The 18,088-nt window shown below is 29.8% G+C and overlaps 1 protein-coding gene across 3 annotated transcripts; it reads right to left on the reverse strand.

Annotated features, from left to right (window-relative positions):
• Positions 1 to 3,214: 3,214 nt before the first annotated feature.
• LOC114186106 (uncharacterized) lies at positions 3,215 to 8,353 on the reverse strand. Of its 3 annotated transcripts, none has more exons than XM_028074129.1 (3): positions 8,219 to 8,353; positions 6,285 to 6,646; positions 3,215 to 3,577 (listed from the first exon to the last, which is right to left on the reverse strand). In XM_028074129.1, the coding sequence occupies exons 2-3, from the start codon at positions 6,642 to 6,644 to the stop codon at positions 3,494 to 3,496; spliced, it is 444 nt and encodes a 147-aa protein (XP_027929930.1). In that variant the 5' UTR covers positions 6,645 to 6,646; positions 8,219 to 8,353; the 3' UTR covers positions 3,215 to 3,493. The 3 variants fall into 3 exon arrangements, with proteins under 3 accessions (XP_027929930.1, XP_027929931.1, XP_027929929.1); XM_028074130.2 differs by having other exon boundaries at positions 3,215 to 4,062; XM_028074128.2 differs by lacking the exon at positions 3,215 to 3,577 and adding an exon at positions 5,186 to 6,206.
• Between the last annotated feature and the right edge of the window lie 9,735 nt (positions 8,354 to 18,088).

The following is an 18,088-nucleotide window of genomic DNA, read 5'->3' on the forward strand; positions in this document are numbered from 1 at the left end:
TCCTTTTTTCACATTATTGTGTCACTTCTAGTGACAAAATGTGTCTTTGAAATTTTCTTTATAACCATGTCCAAAATCAAGATCATGATCACGATCATGAAAATATAAATCAAATGTTGTTGCATTCACTTCTGGGAATGGAGCAGAACCAATTTGGACAGGTTTCATGATTTTTCATCAAAAGCTTTATTGCTTTGTCCAGCCAACCATACATAGGCATGAAATAGATTCATAATATTTGTGAAATCTCTTTTCACAATATTTTTGTCTCATGAGCAAATTAGTTGCTTAGATGCTTTAATTCTTTATTTAATGGTATCCCAATATCCATTGCATCTAAATGTATTTCAACATTTAAAATCCGATATAAGGAATTCTTTTTTGTAATATAAAGGGTCACAAATCCAAATTTTGCAACGTTCCGCGTGTTTAGAACTATAACATAAAATAATAATATTAATAATAATAATCATCAAAATAATAATAATAATCACCGTCATAATAAAAATAATAAGATGGAGATGGAGATGAAAATTGATAAAGTCAAACAATTCTATCACAAGGGGAAGAATATAAGGTAAAATTATAATTTGAGAAAAGAATAGAAAGAGCCTGAATTGAGACATGCAGAACATTATCGTTAGAGATAAAAAACTTCCACTAGTCCTCAATTGGTTGGAGCTTCGTGCTGATAACGTGTTATGAAATAAAGCGAATAATAGAGAGAGAATAATAGATAATAGAGAAGAGAAGAAACAATGGATAATAGAGAATAGGGAGCAACTCATCTGTGTATTATTATTGATAGGAAGAGTCCTATTTATAGATACAACATGTAATCCATAAAGGAAACAAAATATTTACATAAAGAGTAATGAATCATATGAGTATCAATCTATCAATCATATGAGTAAATGTATCAAATTAATGGACAATCATTAATTCATAACAGGACACATTCATTATTTTTTATTTGGTTTCATTTGTTATCTTCCATTATTAAAGAAAAAAAAAAGGTAATTCTCTGGTCTCACTTGATCTTAGAATATTTGTTTAATAGTTAGCATATTTTTTATCTCATGAGTCTTATGTTCATTTTTTATGAATATAGAAGTAAAAGTAATGTACTATGTGTTGTTTCATAACCGGCTTCTAATTGTTGCTTGATTTTCATAGATTTTCTTTAGGAACTCTCAATTTTTGATTAAATTGTGATAACTTATTTTTTATTTTAAACTTTTTTTAGGAACTCTCAATTTTTGATTAGATTGTCATAAATATTGATGAAAAATAAAATAATAGATTCATTTTTGAAAGTGATAAAAGGGAAACTACTTGTGAGGATGAAAACAAAACAAATTTATCTTTTTTACATATTCTGAAACATAATACTAATGATCATATCGTTCAATTAGATGAGCCTTTCTCTTAATGTTCAATAAATTACAAGTGAGAAATTTCGTATCAATTCTTTGGAAAGGTTTTCATATTTAAGTTGGAAAAAAATAGTTGAAAATTTTAGTTCTAATTTAATTATTGATGAGTTCAAGAAAGAACAATATTTTATATATGTGTGATTTGTTTTCTAGTTACAATTATACTAAATTATGTATTAATTTTTATTGTATTAGTGACAATAATTAAAAATATAAATTTTGAGTATATTATTTTGGCTCTCCCAAACTTATTGGTCAAGATTTCCCGCTGAAGACAACCATTTTAGTCATGTCATGTTGGTTCTTATAACCTTGAAATATATTTTCAACAATTTATGGATTCAGTTTTATATATTTTGTCTATGAACATTTAAGTGTTGTTTTCACTTAATGTTGTGTGGCCTTTAGCTGTGTAATGTTGTGATTTGAAAACATATTTAATAAATTGTCCATCTTCAAGTCTTCTATGAGCGATTCATACAAAATTAAAAACACTTAGTTCACATAAAAAAAATAGTTTAATAAACGTAGCCTAAATCCAAAGACAACACATTTGTAAGTGTGGTCTAAAGTATAAAACAAGAGTTTAACTAATGGCCTAAACTCAAAGGCAATACACATATAAGTGTGGTCTAAAGTCCATTAGAAACCATGGTCATTCTTAGAACTTTAAGCCACGGTTTTGAAAATATTGTCATATTAAAAACTATGGCATATTACCTACAACCACACAAATCCAGACCATGACTAAAAAACATTGCCTAAACTTTAGGCCACAATTTTTATACTTCAAACCATGATTTTATGTTGTTGCTAAAGTAATTTTTGTTATGACCTTTTAACTAATTATTTTGTTGTTGAACCACATGTCATAACATCATCAACTTTCATACCATTCCATATATCAACTTTGTTTGATATTTTATTCGAAAATTTATTAATCAAACAAATGAAATACAATACAACAAATTACATTCTAAAACATGTAATTCAAAATTATAAAAAATCAACTAGATTATAGAATCCATGACACAATTGGTGAAAACAAAATTATCAAAATATATTTTCAATTGACAAATTTCAAAGTCATAAATTCACTTTAAGATTAAGTAAGGGTTAAATATGTTTTTGACCCCTCAACTTCTAGTGAAAATTAAAATTGATTCATCTTCGAAATTTTGACCCAATTTAGTCCTCCAACTTTAAAAATGCGTGAATTTAATCTTTTTAACCAAATTTTGTTAAGTTTATTTAACATTTCAAACATGTTTCATGTAGCATTTGAGTTGTTTATATTTTTTGACACATTTTCGCTTTAATGTCTCTTCAATGTTATCTAAGAAACATATTTTCAACGTTAAATAAACTAACAAACTCTGGTTAAAATGACTAAATCTACGCATTTCTAAGATTAGATGACTAAATTGGGTCAAAGTATTGAAGAATGACTAATTCTAATTTTCGATAAAAATTAAAAGACAAAAACATATTTAAGAGATTAAATAATCAATAAATGCCTTATGAAGTATCTACCTAATTACATTGTCCAATATAACCCTTTTGAGTTATCTTTTATATCAACCTATTCTAAATTTAAAAAATGAAATTAGGTTGCATAATCTGAAATACTTTAATTGGTATTCTTAAATAAAGTTATTAAAAAAAATCTCATGTTATTATTACATATATAATTTTCAGAAGATTACATTCATACTTCAGAAAGTAAAATTCATAACAATAATCATCTTAATTAGTATCCTAGATTATCCGATATACAATAGTATGAATTACACAATTTGAAAAATATAAAAATCAATGTCAAAAACTTCATAATTAATCAAGATGCTTTGTGAATTACATAATAACACTTACCACACTACTTAGCTTGAACATCTTTAGTTCTAACACAACTTTTTGCCAACCACCGGAAACCAAAAACATCCCCACCATGGTTACCATAAAAGAGAGAGTTTTTTCTTTTTGTATTTTCTCCCTTCTTTTTCTGTTGGCGTTCTTTCACTCTTCTTCTTCCTCTGCAACAATGGTGATGTTCGTGGCTAGGGGTGGCAATTATGGCTTAGCCCGTCGAGGCGGACCAGGGTAGTGAGCCTGCAGGTCCGCATAGGCCTGCACGGGCCGGTCTGCAAGCCCACATAAAATTAAAAAAAAATTGCACTTATGTATATTAATTACTTTTTTTATGAACTATTGTATTAACGTTTCAAATTCTTGTATAACTGGAAAAGACAAGTATTATGTAACTTTTAATGTGCTAAAATTTAAAGAATACATTGTGTATGTCATAGTATGAATATGATGAAAATGTTGAATTATCAATTTATCATCTAATTTCCCAAAGTCTTTACTTAATTTTGTGAACTTCTTAAAATTTCTCAATTTTTAAACATTGAAAGTTTTATCATAAAAACTAAAAAAAAAAAAATGGGCAGGGCAGGCCAGCTCACGTTGTGCAGGTCGGGCCTAAAGGGGTCGGGCCGGTCCCATTGCCACCCCTAGATTCGTGGCAGCAATGATGATAGTAATGAGAGAAATAGTGGGGGGTTTCTTCTTGCACCCCCAATATTTCTTCTGCACCTCCAAATATTCATGCTCTTCCATTTATGCCCTTGGAAAATTAAATAAATAAAAAAAGTTTAATTAGGTAGACACAATAATTAAACAATAATGAATGGCAGAGTTAGTTGGCAGCCTGAATTAATTACCAGCCAGTGGTTTATATACCCTGCACCCGCTCTTCAGTTTCACTTACACTTTCACTTACACTTATTTTCACTTTCACTTTCACTGTAAAAAATTTCGTTGGTGGTTGAGGTTTGTAATTTTCAGTCGAGGGTCCACTCCTATTTTACCATTTGCTTCATTTCTTCTCAGAAAAAGGTACGCGCATTTAGAATAGAAGTTTATATTTGATAAGTTTATGTCTCAGATAAATGTTGCTTATGTTGCTGCGTTTTTAATATTTCATTCTTACGTTTGTGGAAGTCATTTTTATTTACGGAAGTGTCATGAAGTCAAGTTATTATTTCCATATACGGAAGTTGACTTCCGAAAGTGTATATGTAAAACGGAAGTCGACTTCCGGAAGGCAAGTGAAATTTCACGAAATCAAATTATTTTTTCCCTTCTACGGAAGTCGACTTCCGGAAATGTATGTGTGAAACGGAAGTCGACTTCTGGAAGTGTATGATTAAATCGGGAGTGGACTTCCGGTGAAGTAAAATTTTTAGACTGTTATGAAAGTGGACTTCCGGTCTGTTAAGTGAATTTTTCGCCCGGAAGTCGAGTATTTATTTGGTAAGTAGTGTGGTGAGTAAATTTTTTCCACTTCCGTAGTTAATGGTTTATCTTGTTTTTCTTTTTTTCCACTTCCGATGGTTTCTTTTTTTTTTACTTTTCCACTCCACTTCCGTAGATGGTTTTAGACTACTTTGTTTTTTTTTTTTCAGTTTTCCACTTCCGTAGATGCTTTTACACTAAGTTTTCTTTTTTCTTTTTTCTTTCACTTTTCTACTTCCATGCTTTTAGTCTTAGTGATATTTTAATTTATTTTATTTTGTAATTTATAATTTTGTTAGGATTTGAATAATAACTTATGTTTTATTTATTATTTATTTATATTATTTATTTAACTTTTATTTACATGAATATTTATTTTTTGTTTATATATTTTTTATTGTTATATTTTTGTGTGTTTTAATTATTATTTGTTTAAGTTTATTATTTATTTATTGTGTGTTTGTTTTATATTTTTGAATGAATATTTTTATTTTTTTATTGATTTAATTTTATTTATTTTGATTTTTTATGGTTGAGTGTTTATGTATATTTTAATTTTTTTATATTTATTTAATTGTTTGAGGAATATTTTAATTTTTTTATATTTATTTTATTTTGTAAAAAGTGGTATTGATTACTAATGTTAGATTATAGGTGGTTAAAGTTATCTAAGATGGACGATCTCCCTTTAAATTTCATGGATTCACAAGTAAATTCGAGTTTCATCTCAGATTTCTCTTCTTTTATAAATGAGATGAGTGATGGAGACTATACAAATAATTTTACGACTGATCAGATATTTTCAACACGAGATGAGTTGATTCAGTGGATTCGAGGAATAGCATTTCATCTTGGTTTTGTTGTTGTCACTATCAGATCTGACAAAGCTACCGGTCAACCTGGGAGGAAAACGTATGTATTGTTAGGCTGTGAAAGGGGTGGTAAGTATAGGAAGTATAAATCTGATGTTCAGCCTAGTGTCTCTGGCACAAGAAAATGTGATTGTCCATTTAAACTCATAGGCAAACCAATTTGTAATGGAGATGGTTGGATGTTGAAGGTAATGTGTGGATATCATAACCATGATGTGTCTCATACACTAGTTGGTCACCCATTTGCTGGGAGGTTAAAATCTTCTGAACAATCCTTGCTTGTTGACATGTCCAAGAGTCAAGTCAAGCCAGCAAATATTCTACTCACTCTCAAAGAAAATAGTGAGTGTAATGTCACAACGATAAAGCAAATTTATAATGCAAGATACACTTATAAACGATCGTTGAGAGGTTCAAGAACTGAATTACAACACTTGATGATGTTGTTAGATCGTGATAATTACATCCATTAGAGTAGATGTCAAGAAGAATCTGAAGTGGTTAGTGATCTGTTTTGGACACATCCTAATTCTGTTAAATTGTTGAATGCATTTAATATCGTATTCTTGCCATGGGACACTAACTTCATGTCCACTCGGTCCTGATAAAAACCATTATACAAATATTTTAAATTCATCCACCAATTTCAACAAATAAATTATTAAAGTATAATACTAACCTGGTCATCCCAAATAGCACATGCAACATGATCAGCAAATTCGGTCAACAAAGATGTATCCTCGGGTCCTCCAGGAAATCCTCCTAAAACATCGTGGTCCTGCCTAGCAACAACCTTCTCATGGTGAATTATATTTTCTTGCTCCTCATGAATATCTGTAGGAGTTGGTAATGATGGACCAGCTTCTCCATGACCAGTTGATGAACCAGCTTCCCCATGAGATGATGGACCACTCTCTCTATGACGACCCTTACCTCTTCTACGAACAGATGCAGTAGGTCTCTGCCTAGGCTCTTGCTCAGAAGCCTCAGCATGTGAAGAACTTGAGCCACCACGATGTGCTCCTCTTGTCCCAGCCATGTCTGTCATTAAAAATAAATTATTCGAACAATATAATTAATTAAAATTATCCAAAATTATAAATAATAATTATAATTTTTACAAATAATAATTATTTATAATTATTAAATTCAAAATTATAATATATTATTATTATTCAAAATTATAATTATTTATAAATAAAATTAATTAATATTTTAATTAATTATATTATATTATATTAATATTAAAATAAATTTCAAATAAATTTGTTCAAAATTATAATTATTTAAAATTATATTTACTCAATAATAAAATTAATTAAAATTAAAATTATTCAAAATCGTAAATAACTAAAATTTTAATTATTCAAAATTATAATTATTTAAAATTATAATTATTTAAATTTATATTTACTCAATAATTAAATTAATTAAAATTAAAATTATTCAAAATTATAATTATTTAAAATTATATTTACTCAATAATAAAATTAATTAAAGTTTAAATTATTCAAAAATCATAAATAACCAAAATTTTAATTATTCAAAATTATAATTATTTAAATTTATAATTATTTAAATTTATATTTACTCAATAATAAAATTAATTAAAATTTAAATTATTCAAAATCGTAAATAACTAAAATTTTAATTATTTAAAATTATGTTTACTCAATAATAAAATTAATTAAAATTAAAATTATTCAATATCGTAAATAACTAAATTTTTAATTATTCAAAATTATAATTATTTAAATTTATATTTACTCAATAATAAAATTAATTAAAATTAAAATTTATCAAAATCATAAATAACTAAAATTTTAATTATTCTAAATTACAATTATTTATATTTATATTTGCTCAATAATAAAAATAATTAAAATTAAAATTATTCTAAATCGTTAATAACTAAAAATTTAATTATTCTAAATTATAATTATTTAAAATTATATTTACTCAATAATAAAATTAATTTAAATTTAAATTATTCAAAATCGTAAATAACTATAATTTTAATTATTTTAAATTATAATTATTTAAAATTCTAATTATTTAAAATTCTAATTTTTTAAAATTATATTTACTCAATAATAAAATTAAATAAAATTAAAATTATTCAAAATCGTAAATAACTAAAATTTTAATTATTCTAAATTTTACTTATTTAAAATTATAATTAATTATAATTAATAATAATTAAAATTAATTAATATCAAAATTATTTACATTAAAATTAAAATTAAGTAAAACAAAATAACGCAACACGTCGTTACGGAAGTGGAAGTCGCGTACGAAAGTCGCACCACACTCTACCGATCATATGCTCTTACGGAAGTCAATAATGTTTACGGAAGTCACTCAGTTTTAACTACGGAAGTCGACTTCCGGTATTGATGGCTTATGGAAGTCGACTTCCGTAAGTGCCATTTTTTTTTGCGTCGTCTACACTACCGAAATTGGTTTTATGGAAGTCTACTTCCGTAATCGACTCCCGTGTTTTTACAAATCTATATTCAAATAAAAAAATAACTACATACCATACAACAAACATGGCAGAAACAAACAAAAAATTAAAAAATTAAAATATACAACAGGGATAGGTTTACTTACCTGTTGGAGAGGAATGGTGAAGGGAAGAGGGAGAGCGGATAAAAAAATAGACAGCAGTGGGGCACGTTAGAGAGGAGGAAAGTGGGCAGATGAGAGACTGGAGGGTGTACGGCGGCTAGGGTTGAGTGAAAAGAAAGTGAGGCATTAAATAGGAGAGAGAAATAGAAATTGATTGATTTAAGATTTTAAAATACTAAAAGGGTAGTTTTGGAATTTATGAAAAGTTTGGAGGTGCAGAAGAAATATTGGGGTTGCAGGAAGAAAAACCCAATAGTGATGGTGTGGGACACTGATAAAGAGTGTTTGTCTTTTTTCATCTTATTACACAAGTACAGTTAATAATTGAGTGGTGCAGAAAGCAATAACCAAACTAAGGTTATCCATACCAAAATTAAATGTGGGCCTTTAGTAATTGTATTGTTCTGTTGGAAAACATAAAAAAAAAAAAAAAAAAAAAAACGAGAGAAAAAAAAAAGATAAATAAGGATTAACAAATAAAATTCATAAAATTCTATTTTGTTTCCCCTTTTTTATTAAATATTTTATTTATGTAATTTAATTTACATTTACTTTATTCTAATAATTTTTATTATTTTTTATTTTAATTTTCTTTGAATATTTGTCTTTTTTTTTCTACCTAACAAATAAGCCGAAAGAAAAAATGTTGGCATTCTTGAAATTACGTATAAAAAGTTCTTTATTAATTTTGAAACTCTTAAGATATGTTGAGAGGGTGACTATTATTTTTTAAACATAAGTTATAAGAAGTTAAAGAATAAAGGGTCATTATCACAAAGATATTTATAACCATAAGTGGAGATATTTAAGAACATGTTTAGGTATATATCGTTATAAATATTTATTAATAAAACAAAAAATGAGAAGAAAAAAAAGATATATTCTATAGTTGTCAGTGATTAAAAAAAAGATTTATAGCCGGTAACTGATAATATACAATCATACGAATAGTTTAAAAATAACTTCCATTATTATTACGGACGAGTCATTTCTGTTTCTTAGTAAAGAGTTGAGATCAATTATCACTTAAGAATAGAATTCAAATTAGACTTACCATTTTACTCTTAAAGAGAAGTTAATTAAAAAGAAAACTACTTATATTTCAAATGAAAATATTAAAATTTTTTAAGAAAAGAAAAATATACATGTATATTTTTTTTATTTTTGTTAGAAATAAACTAAGTGTAAAGAAACAATCAATAAAGGAATAATGCAAGAAAAAATATTTTTAACGGAGGTTTATTTTTACATTACCCAGGGTTAAAATCTATACTAAGTTCTTTACCCGGGGTTTCGATTTCTCCCGCTAAGTCATCCCTGGAGAATGTGTTAGTCGGGGTTTCTACGAACCCCAGGAAACACCAATCAATAACGGAGATTTTTTATCCTCTTGTATTTAACATAGGTTTTAAAACCTTAGTTAAGTTTTGTGGGTTTAAAACTCCCGGTTAATTACCATGAATTTTGAAACCTCCGTAAAATATCGTGGATTTTGAAACCTCCATAAAATACTATGGGTTTTAGAATCTCCATAAAATAACATAGGTTTCAGAACCCCCATAAAATACCATGGGTTTCAAAACCCCCTAAAATACCCTGGGTTTCAAAACCTCCGTAAAATGCTATAGGTTTCAAAACCTCCGTAAAGTACCATAGATTTTTAAATTATTATTATTATATTTTTTTTACTCATTTATCATTTATGTATTCATATATATTTTTTCAATCACAATTATTTACATTTATTTTATTTTTTTAATCTATATTTAATGAAATTATACATAAATAGATATAAACTCATCAAATTGACAAATTATTTATAGATGACTAAATGTATATCAAAGTATAACAAATATACAAATTCAAATTCAAATTCAAGTACAATATTAGTCAGCAAAAACTATCATGAAGTACTGCAATGATTCTCAAAACATAAAATGATTCAATTAACTTCCACATTATATTGAGAATCTTGAATCAGCAACACTACAAGGGTCTTTTCTCTTGTTAGTCTGTAGAACAAAAGACAGACACGCACATGAAAAGATACTAGCTAAAAAAATAAGAAGGAATGTTGACAACTTAAATCAATGCATAATATTAATTTCAAATCCATGCAGAAACAGAAGCAGGAAGGAAGAAAAAAGCGTATAGACCAAATATGAGATGTGTGAATATCCCAAAAAACACACTTTACCATTATACACAATATCAGTAGAAAATTCCCAAATAGGCGGAGCATACCATGAACCATCTGAAGCTTGTATTTTTTCAATGAAGGCAGCGGCTTTCTCTATACAACATTGTATTTCTTCTCGGCGATAATTTCCTAAATGATGCCAAAGCTTGAATTGTTGTTGATGTACATTCCACATAACTATAGAGCACATAAGGAACCATCAAGTTAAAATAAAAAATTAAAATAGTGGAGTAAGAGAAATAAAAGATAAATACAAAAAATGATATTTAGCAAACATTTGATAGCTTACGGATAATCAATAACGATGTCACCAAATGTTTCAGCCGAATTGATTAACTGACAACAGAGAGAGCAAACAAAAATCAATTCAAAATTAGAAATGCTTCCAAAACATAAAGAGAATAAATTTCACTTACTAAGCAGGAATTCTTAAAATACTCCCTCTGAAAACTTTTGCAGTGAACTAAATATTGACAATGAAGGCAAAAAAGCTCTGCAAAATCGATAAAGAAATTGAAAGGAAGTTGAAATCGATTCATTGTATACTCGGGGAGCAACAAATCCAAATTCAAACAAATAAAACCTAGATTATAGACACATATTGGAGAAACAGATATAATGATATGAAAAATGGCTTAAAGGATAAAAGCCAAAAATATTATTGATCAACGAACACAGAAAGTTATAAGATACATGAATTATATACCCAACACAATAAATGTGAAACGAAACTGAAAATAACCATATACAAAGTAACTGAAAAACAGTTATTTATAAATCTTGTCCTAATACCCCCTCTCAAGATGGAGTGTGGATGTTAAGCAACCTCATCTTGCTCATATTGGTCTGAAAAGCAGTGGGAAAGAGAGATTTCGTAAGCATGTCCGCGAGTTGATGTTTAGAGGGAACATGAGAAAGAATAAGAAGACCTTCATGAACCTTGGATCGAATGAAGTGACAATCCACTTCTATGTGTTTCGTACGTTCATGAAATGAGGGATTTTTGGCTTGTTGAATAGCATATTGATTGTCACAATAAACTGCAAAGGGCATAGGAATGGACATGGTTAAATTAGCAGCAATATACTTCAACCATTGTAATTCACAAGCTAGGGAAGCTAGAGCCCTGTATTCAGCCTCGGTGGAGCAGCGTGAGACAGAATTCTGCTTCTTGGACTTCCAAGAGATCAAACATTTACCATAGAAAACACAGTAACCAGTTATAGATTTCCTTGTGGTGTTGCAAGTTGCCCAATCTGAATCAGAAAAAGCTTGAAGCTTGTGGGGATTATTGACGAGATAGAATAGACCTTTGGCCGGTGCACCTTTGAGATACTTGAGGATTCGAAAAGCAGCTTGAAGATGAGGTTGTCTCGGCTGTGACATGAATTGACTAATCTGTTGAACAGCAAAGCATATATCTGGACGGGTGTTCGTCAAATAAACTAGTTTGCCAATTAAGCGTCGAAAATTGATAGGATCATCTAGCAAATCACTAGTATCATCATTTAACTTCACAGTGGGTGAAGAAGGTGTGTTGATTGGTTTACATGCAGTAAGACCAAACTCAGATAAAATGTCAAGGCAATATTTGCGTTGATTGAGAACAAGACCACGACGAGATCTAGCAACCTCAAAACCAAGAAAATATTTAAGATCACCAAGATCCTTAATATGAAATTGAGCATGAAGATAGTGCTTGACGTGATTAATGAAGGATAAATCATTGCCGGCTAGAACAACATCATCAACATATATCAAAAAGACCGTAAAAGAATGGTCCTTATTATGTGTGAAAAGCGAATGGTCAGCGGTGCTTTGAACAAAGCCAAAAGAAAGTAAGGCAGATGTCAACTTCGCATTCCACTGCCTGCTGGCCTAACGCAACCCATATAAAGACTTATGCAGCTTGCAAACCATGTTGGGGGAGGATGATTGGAGCCCGGGAGGGAGACGCATATAAACCTCTTCATGGAGGTCACCATGTAAAAATGTATTGTCTACATCTAATTGATGGAGAAACCATCCAGAAGAGACAACAAAAGATAAGAGAAACCTGAAAGTAGTTAGCTTGACAACAGGAGAAAAGGTTTCAAAAAAATTGACCCCCTCTGTTTGTGTGAAACCTTGCACGACTAGGCGTGCTTTATGACATTCGATGGAGCCATCTGCACGGTGTTTGGTGCGGTAAACCCATTTGCAACCTACAATTTTCTTCCCAGGAGGAAGAGTAATCAACGACCAGGTTTTATTTCGTTCAAGAGCTTGCAATTCAACCATCATAGCCTTCCTCCAACATTCAAGTTGACTTGCTTCTTTGTAGGAAGTGGGATCAATTGTACCAGAAACAGAAAGGCAAAAAGCAATATGGTTAGAAAAGCATTGTGAATAAGATAAGTAAGAATCCAAAGGATAAAGAACAGTAGAAGAAGATATAGGGGAAGAAGCATTGTTACATTGATAGTCAGCTAGATAGGAAGGTGGCTTTCTTACTCGAGTGGGAACTCGTGCAACAGATTCAGTGGCTGGAAAATGAACAGAACTTGAAGGTGCATCATATTTAGAAACAGAAACCTCATCATGTATAAGGGTAGTAACAGAATCTGTTTCAAATTGTATCAAATTGGGAAAATAAGGTGGATCGATAATGTCCTTGACCTGATCAGTGTGTGGGAAATGGCAATCCGCTTTGTCATATGGGAAATGTGTCTCATAAAAAAGAACATTGCGTGATATGAAGCATGATTTGTGGGTGAGATTATATAAAACATAACCTTTAATTCCAGTTTTAAAACCCAAGAAAACACATTTAGAGGCTCTATTGTCAAACTTGGTGCGTGCAGCCTTAATAGTAGAAGCAAAAGCTAAACATCCGAAAACACGTAAGAGATGTAAATCAGGTGGATTACCATGTACAAGTTCATAAGGGGATTTTAATTTTAAAAAAGGAGTTGGTAATCTGTTAATAAGATAAATGGCATGTTTTATGGCATAGGACCAAAAACATATCGGTAATTTAGCTTGAAAGAGTAAAGCACGATCAACATTAAGCAAGTGTTGATGTTTCCGCTCAACAATCCCATTTTGTTGAGGGGTTTCAACACACGATACCTCATGTAAAATACCTTTGCTAGAGAAGAAATCATGTAAGAAAAATTCTCTTCCATTATCTGAACGAACTTTCTTAAGTTTGACAGTAAATTGTGTCTCTATTAGTTGAACAAAAGATGGTAGGATAGTTTTAACAGCAGACTTAACAGTTAAAAAATGTGTCCATGTAAATCTTGTGAAGTCATCGACAACCGTTAAAAAATATTGAAAACCATCAAGAGAAGTATGAGAAACAGGACCCCATATATCTACATGGATTAACTCAAAAAACTTGGAAGCACGATTATGACTGTGTGAAAAAGGTAATTTCTTTTGCTTTGCAAAATGGCAAGTGTCACATGGTGGTAAAGACTGAAACGGAATATCAGTATATATGGAAGATAAATGTTTCAACACTTTATGAGATGTATGGCCTAAGCGAGATGCCACAACTAAGAATTATCAATGGTCATTACAGAAGAAAAATGTGCAGGAAAACAAGGCTTATGAGAAATGTTTCTGTTCAGAACCGAGTCACTGAATTGTTGTAGGTAAAATAAGCCATGTTGTTGTCTAACTGTACCAATCATCTGAAGAGGGGATGTCTGCATGATGAAACAATGAATGTCACAAAATAAAATCATGCAATTAAGAGTGGAAATGAGTTTAGGAATGGAGATTAAATGAACAGAAAAATTTGGTACATAAAGAGCATTTTTGAGAGTTAAAGAACCAAGATGAATGGTGCCAGCAAATTTTGCAAACACAGTAGTTTTATTTGGTAATTTTATAGGAATGGGTGCGATAGAATGTAAAGAAACAAAAGAAAATTTAGAGGGACAAATATGATATGTGGCCCCACTATCTAAGATCCAGTGAGAGTAATAAAAACCAGCACCTGAAGTAGTGTTTGATGAAGTAGTGGTATGGTTGATGGAAGAAGAAGGATCCTTGGTCTGTTGGAGAAGGGTCATGAGGGCTTGATATTGCTCTTTAGAGAATTGAAAGTGATCATGACTAGAACTGTCAGCCAAGGAAGGAGATTGTGAGGAGGTTGCTGAATTTACGTTTGGCAAACTGGTCGAAGCATTTGGGTTGGAAATGGTGTTACGAACAGATTTTCAATAGCCAGGAGGAAAACCAATACGCCAATAACAAGTATCTATGGTGTGATTGGTTTTCTTGCAATTGTCACAATATTTTGTATTGCGACCCGTAGGTTTGCTAGATGAACCATTCTTGTTTGAAGTTGATGTGCCTTTTGAGGAAGCAGTGAAAGCTATTGAATCTTGTGAAGAAATATTGGGAGAAATACTAATAAATTCTCTTTCATGTTGCAAAACCAAAGAAAAGCTTTTGACCAGTGTAGGCATTGGGTCCATCAACATAATTTGGGAACGAACATGCGCATAGGTATCATTTAATCCACGCAAAAACCGAATGACATGGTCGTCTTCACGCTCTTTTTGAAGTTTGAGAAGAAGGCCACAAGAACAGGGCGGTGAATAAGAACAAGAAAGAACACAATGATACATTTCAAGTTCTTTCCACATGATTTTCAATCGAGTATAGTATTCAGAAATAGAAGAATCTCCTTGTTTACAATTTTGAATTTGATCCTGAAGATCAGCAATGCGAAATTTGTCAGCATGGGAAAACCGATCTTTGAGATCCTTCCAAATTTTAGCAGTGGTCTCCATCCACATCACATAATGCTTGATGGCTGGAGTCATGGATCGAGTGAGCCAAGAAATCACCATTCTATTACATCGCTTCCAGGCATCATGTAGAGGGTCGGAGATTGGAGGACAAACAAAATCAGGAAAGAGGAATCTTTCCTTATTCTTGGTTTCTAAGGCAACCATCATTTCCTTTTCCCATTGATAAAAGTTGCTTTCGGTAAGAAGCGAAGTAACATGAACAATCGCCGGGTTTTCGCCAGGATGGAGATAAAGAGGATTGGAAGGGTTGATAATGTGATCGGGTGGTTGACTGTGAGAGGAAATTTGGCTTGAGGAAGAATGTCTTATAATTTAAAAAATGGATCTTTAATTTGCTGCAAATTAATTTTATTTATTATAAAATTACTTTCATATTTCTTAAAATAAAAATTATCATAAAAATAAAACATCTTTTCTTTAATTTGATAACAATACTTAATTTAATTATTAAAAAATAAATCATAATAAGTATAATTACTTTATGATAATTTTATATAATAAAATTCACGTGAATTAATTGTGGAAGGTTTTTTTTAAAAGAAAATAATCTACATGTATTTTTTTAATAAATAATTTTTAAGGAACATTACATATATTTGGAAAAAATATTATTAGTAATAATTGTATACATTTTATGGAGTTTGAAAGAAACTTAGACTATTTTCTAGAAGTTTAAAACTAAATCTTTGTAATTTAGCAAAGATTTTAAAAACCTATACTACCTTTTAGAGGTTTAACACTAAACTTTTGTAATTTAAGGGAGGTTTTAAAAACGTATACTATTTTTTAGAGGTTTAAAGTTAAACCTTTGTAATTTAACGGAGGTTTTGAAAACCTACACTATTTTTATAAAAGTTTAACACTAAACCTTTATAATTTAACAGAGATTTTAAAAACCTTAGTTAAGTTAATTCATTGCTAAGGTTATATTAACCTTTGCTAAATAACCCTCGTTAAATGTAATTTTTTTTGTACTGATGGTTGGGTTGAGACAAATATCATGTCATTCACACATGAAATTTTCACGAAAGATTAAAAAAAAACAAAAAATGTGTTTGGCATATGAAATTCTCGTAAAGATAAATTTAACATGCTTTAAAGAAATGGAAAGACCATGAAAAATATTTTGACTTTATTAGGTAGAAAATAAGGGTTTAAAATGTAATAATCATTTAATTGTTATGTGTTTATTTAAATTTTATGTAATTGAAATTATTGTTAAATTAAAATATTATTATATATTATCAATTAATCAATTTTATAACTAACAAATTTATTTGTATTTATTGTAAAAAACCTAGTAATATAAAACTAATAGTTACAAAACTATGTAATTTTGTAGTGTTATCTCATTGTCACATGCTTTTGTTTCAATTATTTATACCATGAATTTTGAAAAACACGAATTTTATATCAACGTTGGGTTAAAGCATACATTAAAATCTTGAAAAACCATTATTGATGAAGAAATCATCAGGTTAATATTTAAGCCCCAACAATAAGTCATAACATTAGTAATGACAATTAAAGAAGAAAGGTCATAATTATTGTTCAAAAGATTGAGTGTACACAAAAACTCATTTTCATTATTTTAACATGCAAACAAATCTATTTATAGAAATTGTATTGATTTTTGGTGATGATAACGATAACACTATTGATAGTATTGTGTATTGACTTATGACTTTCCTACTGAGAATTTGTACAAGAATGTTTTGTAATATCTAAAGATGATTGGCAAAGAGGTTGAACAACAAAGCACCAATTCACTACTAAAAACTAAAAACTAGAGAGAGATTCGAATTTCCAAATATATTAAAATCAATTAGTTGTATGTATGAAAAAATTATCCAATTACATGGAAATAATTTATTAGAGTATCATTCTTAAAACAGTAAAATATAAAACTTATGAATTTATGAAAACTATATATTTGTGAAAATAATTTCATTATATAATAATAACAAAGATAAGTTAAAAAAATTCCAGGTATATCTAAAATATTTCAATCTCAATTCAAAATCATATTGATTAAATCTAATAAAACATGACACCTTATAGTTAATCATTCTTAAATTCTTAGATTTGTTATCTACATTCTTTCTAAATTAATCAAGATTTCAAATATATTTAAAAAAAAACACAGAAGAGAAAATAATGGAAATTTATTTTGTAAAAGATTTTTGTGTGTACTTTTTACGTTATGCATGCTAAATACTTGTATTATTTTTTTAAATTATGATATTATTATAAATTGTCCCTGCAGAGAACAAACAAGATATGTTAGACACAGGTATTACCTTGTCCTGGTCCGCTATCTCCTCAGTAGGCTTCTTCCCGGTTGATACATGTCGCTTATGGGTATCTCGGTGTGATCGGTTTGGACCCGAGAGGGGTTACCTGTAGAAGGGACTTCGAAGCTCAAGTCAGCGAAATCTCTAAGAAAGTCAAATCCAAATCTGGTGATTAGGGAAGTAATTAATGCGTACCTTTAATTTGTGGGGTCCAGACATATTTATAGATTATTAATTATGTCTGGTCACGTCATGGGCTGGGCCCTTGTTTGAGCTGTAGATGGGCCTGGGCCCTAGTCCAGGCTCTTAGTTCGATTATTGTGGGCTTGATGAATCTTATTGAAATATTTTGTTTTTGCCAAGTCCTTGGTTAGTTTCGTGGAGTTATCGGCCTAGGCCGGTTACCCTTTAGCGGCTTAAGCCGCTATTGTTGTGTTGGTTTGTTTGATCAATGTCGCCCCTGAGCGGTTTAGTCGGGGTACCCTAACATGTGTATGGTAATTGTTATTATTTATAGTCTTGGTAGTTACATGGACGAATTTTCTGG

This window comes from Vigna unguiculata, chromosome 5 (assembly GCF_037176805.1).
Source record: "Vigna unguiculata cultivar grain cowpea cultivar isolate G323 ecotype 2 chromosome 5, ASM3717680v1, whole genome shotgun sequence".
In the NCBI taxonomy this organism is placed as follows: Eukaryota; Viridiplantae; Streptophyta; class Magnoliopsida; order Fabales; family Fabaceae; genus Vigna; species Vigna unguiculata.

Excerpts from the sequence above, each read along its gene's own strand:
- LOC114186106 (XM_028074128.2), bottom strand. The coding sequence starts at position 6,644 with ATGGCTGGGACAAGAGGAGCACATCGTGGTGGCTCAAGTTCTTCACAT. Across the intron at positions 6,207-6,284 it reads GTGCTATTTGGGATGACCAG|GACCGAGTGGACATGAAGTT; the intron begins GTTAGTATTATA and ends GGTTTTTATCAG.